A 4,282-nucleotide genomic window follows, 5' to 3' on the forward strand; every position below is an offset into this window, starting at 1 on the left:
TGCTAAAGCAGACCTTTGTCAAAACCCTTTCACAGAAAACCCCAGAAATTTACACATGTAGGTACAATATGACTGGAGAGGAGATAGGCCACCAACTGTCACCTCAACATTTCAGATCATTTAAAGATAGGGTAAAGGCTTAGGGGAAGTAATTTTGCCTCTAAAGAGGTGAACACCACAGTGATGAATCTAGTGGAATTTTTCACTAGAATGGTGTTAACATTCAGCTTATTTTCCTAGCTTAATTTCAATGGCAAAGCATTAGGTTTCAGGTACATAAATTCTCCTGCTGTTTGAAGGTAGTGTGCTACCACTTCCTGTTGGAGCTCTGAGGCTAAATAAGAGGCATGGGATTTTCCCCTCCTCCTCCAGGTCAACTGAAGAAGACACAGCTCACAGCTTCTGTTTACCACATCCACCACACAGAAAGAACAAGTTCCCCCATGAGATTCACCCCATTTAATGTCTACCTCCTATTCTAAACTGCTACATGATGCTGGTTTTCATTTCTTAATAGCTGCAACCATCCAAAGAAGCTCATTTCAGATATTATATATATATATATATATATATATATATATATATATATATAATATTATATTATATATATATAATATTATATTATATATATGCCACACAAGAAAAATTTGAATCCTCAGAATATATATGCATACATATTTACACATATTTATAATTATATTGGGTTATTGGGTGCTGAGGATTGAATCTAGGGCCCTCATGCCTGCTAATCATATGCTGTACCACTGAGCTAAACATCCCCAGCACAAAAAAGTAAGAGTTAAAAGCTACTATTTTGCTGGTATGGTGGTGCATGCCTGTAATCCCAGAAGCTAGGGAGGCTGAGGCAGGAGGATCATGAGTTCAAAGCCAGCCTCAGCAAAAAGCAAGGTGCTAGGCAACTCAATGAGGCCCTTTCTCTAAATACAAACTAGGACTGGGGATGTGGCTCAGTAGGTGGGTACACCTAAGTTCAAGGCCTGTACCCAAAAATAAAATTTTTTTTTAAAAAGCTACTATTTTAAAAGGAGCAGATGCCCTTACACGAAATGGGGGACAAAAATTAAGGGGAGGGGGAGAAAACTAATGAAATTATTATGAACAAGCAAAAAAAAAAAAAACTCCAAGGAACTAAATATCATCAGTGAGACTTACTCACTTTCAAGGCAAGGTATTTCTAGGAGTGTCCCACATAGAATGGGCAAAGGGTACCCACTCGTTAGAAATTGTCCTTTACCAACTGTATTGCAATATGCATTCAACAGTGAAAAAAAATTATTTGGAGTTTTGAAATTAGTACCAATGTCAAAATTAATGCCTTTTGTTGCTGTACCAGCTCCTACCAAATCTCTTAGGAATATACTTGAGAGATGACATTTAAAATCTGCTTCCTCAGAAAAGAAAAAGTCCCACTCAAGACTGACTGCCAAGAACTTGCAACTTAAACTTTCCTAAGCCCAGACATCATAACACTCAGGAGATTTTAGACCATGCAATCTGTATGAAAGCAATCAGAATAACAAATGAGAGTCTTTTCCAATACTTGAAAAGTACTCTATACCCATGCATTCTTTTTTTGAAATGATAAATTATCCTTAAAACTCACAAATATTTAAACACATTTATTACCAAGCAGTAGTTCTCTATTATTTCTCAACCCAGAAATGCATGGTGAAATATGAAAGATGTGTTAATAAACTATTATTAGAGGCCAGGCACATCATACAGGCAACCAAAAGCTAAGATTCTGAAGGTACTTACTTAACTCTACTTAATTTAAGGGAAATGATGTTAAGGTCATTTCCACATTCAGCTTACACCAGTTTTGATTTGTTCTTCAGTTTATAGTAAGTTAGAGATCTTGTTACCTCAACATGTCTTTCACTACAAATGGATGAAGGATAGCTCCCAGTCAACATTAGAAAAAACTCTTGAATCAACTGGAAGTAACTGGGGGGTATATCATATGTTGTGATTCATTTAACAAGTAATAATTAGAACCAAAACAAAATACACAGGCATGCAGGCAGAATTTTAGATCAGTTCCTTGGTTTAAAAGTTAAATATTCAAGTATTTAATATTCCTCAGGAGATGGTAGTAAAGAGGTGAACCATATTTTCCTGACCACATCATTCATAAAAGTCACCAACAACTTTAACAAACTCAGAACAATTTAATGCTCCATTGACATTATTCTATCATTAGTCATTTTTGTTTTCTCCTTGATCCAACAGAAGTAAAGAGAAAATCATAACCAATGCTCCCAGATATTGGGAAATGTCCTATGCCCCACTGCTTTCCATTTCCTCTCCCTTTTCCATCTTCTCTGATCAACCTCTTTACAACATATGTTGCTTCCCCTTTTCTTTTTCTCACACCCAGCTCTCCTTTACTTTCTCCACCAAGTATTCGCCTGCCGTCCACTGGTTCCCGGAACCCTTCTCCCACCTGCAATTTTCTTCTGCCCTCTCTCACGGCATCTACGTCCGGATTTCTTATGGCCAATGTCCCCTCATCTCTCACCTCCCGATCATTCATTTCCCTCAGTTCCCTTCCAATTAACTGCCTGGTCTCACTTCTCTTGTCCCTAGTGTCCTCTGTTCCTTTACTTCACGTCCCTCTCATTCTTCCCCCTTCACGTTTCCTTCCTCTTTGCTGTCTTTTAATCCATTTTCATATATACTATCCCCTTTTCTCTCTCCCTGAGATTTCCTGTGTTCCCCCACTTTGTCCCTCTGGGATCCCTCCTTGTCAACCTCAGCCCCTGAACCCTCTCGTTTCCCCAACAGCCCTTGTTTCTCCGGTTTCCCCTTCCTTTGCCCCCTCCACACCCCCGCCTCACGTCCCCGCCCGCCCCTCTCCCTCAAGCCTTCGCCCTCACTCACAGCCCTCGCCTCCCTACGGTTCCGGAGGTCTCCTCTCCTAGGCTTCCAAGCCCTCGCTCGCCCTCTCCCAGGCCCCCAAGTACCCGCCCCCCATTTCTCACTCCGAGTCCCGGGCCGCGGCCCCTCCCTCACCGATGGTGGAGATGAACGTAGTGTTGAAGGCGTCCTCGGAGAAGCGGAACAGAAGGCAGGTCTTGCCCACGCCCGAGTCGCCGATCAGCAGCAGCTTGAACAGATAATCGTACGTCTTCGCCATCTTCTCGCTCCGGCCCTCTGACCCGAGAGCGAGAGAAGGCGGTGGAGAGAGGCCGGGAGGGGGCCGCGGCTAGGGGGCGTGCCCGCCGAGCCGCCGCTCGCTCCGCCCTGCACCCCGCCCCAGCCACCCCCAGGAGGACTGCGCGCCCCGCCCCGAGGCCAATCCGTGGAGTCTTCGTCATCACCGCCGCGTCCCGGGGCTTCATGGGACTGGTAGTGCCTTTGGGAAACCTCGGGCGTGCCCGGCGCGGACAGTCCAGACCGCCACAGCAGATGATCTGTTCTGGGTGGTGTGATCTGTGGACTAGGCATTTCCACCCTAGCAGGGAAGGGAGGATTCATTTTGAACTCTGCTTATCGCGCCGTCGGAACTTAACTTGGTGGTTTCTTTGTTTGCCTTCCAAATCCAGGATTTAGGAATCCGAGTCCCGCAGCTCCCGCATTTCTTCCGCTGGGACCCCGCAGCCAGGATGCTTTCTTAGAGTGATTGTGGCGCAGCTTGCAAAGTATTATCCGTCTTCTTCAATTCCTGACCAGCACCACTGCTTAAGCACCCTCCCGCAGTCCCTCAGTCACAGCTGGAAAACAATGATAACCATGCTAACTTGAACTCATTCATGCCGCGGAAACCATGGCCAAAAGTGATGACTGTTTTAGAGGATCTGCTACGCAGACTGCCCCCATCTTTCTGCGGGAGGATGGATTTAAATTTTAGAAATCTGGGAAGGCTGTGCTACAGTTTTGTGCCCTATAAAATAACAAGCATCATCGGAGGCGGGAACTTTGGCTATGGGAATTTAAAGAATAAGATTTGGATTTTACAGACAGTACTATCTCCTAGGTGCATATATGATACTTACAGGACCAATGTAATTCTATATCATGTACACCCAGAAGAATGGGAAGTTATACTCCATATATGTATAATATGTCAAAATGCATTCTATTTTCATGTATGAATAATTACAACAAATTTTTTAAATTTTGGATTTTAGTCTTGGTTCAGTCGCTTTAACCACTCTGACAAGTCACCGGAGGTTCTTCTGTAAACCTCCGTTTTCTCATCTATAAAATGGATATAGAACAAGCTATTACATAGGGTTGTAGTGAGAATTACATACCT

General features: G+C 43.4%; 1 protein-coding gene across 1 annotated transcript in view; it reads right to left on the bottom strand.

Moving 5' to 3' along the window:
* The window catches only part of RAB8B (RAB8B, member RAS oncogene family), a 74,297-nt gene extending 71,033 nt beyond the window's left edge, over positions 1–3,264 (bottom strand). The window contains exon 1 of the mRNA XM_081289884.1: positions 3,037–3,264. Within this exon, the coding sequence (XP_081146010.1) occupies positions 3,037–3,160 (124 nt within the window). The 5' untranslated portion in view covers positions 3,161–3,264. The remainder of the gene's footprint in view (positions 1–3,036) is intronic.
* Positions 3,265–4,282: the final 1,018 nt, after the last annotated feature.

The sequence above is a fragment of the Spermophilus citellus genome (assembly GCF_964194105.1).
Source record: "Spermophilus citellus genome assembly, chromosome: 4".
In the NCBI taxonomy this organism is placed as follows: domain Eukaryota; kingdom Metazoa; phylum Chordata; class Mammalia; order Rodentia; family Sciuridae; genus Spermophilus; species Spermophilus citellus.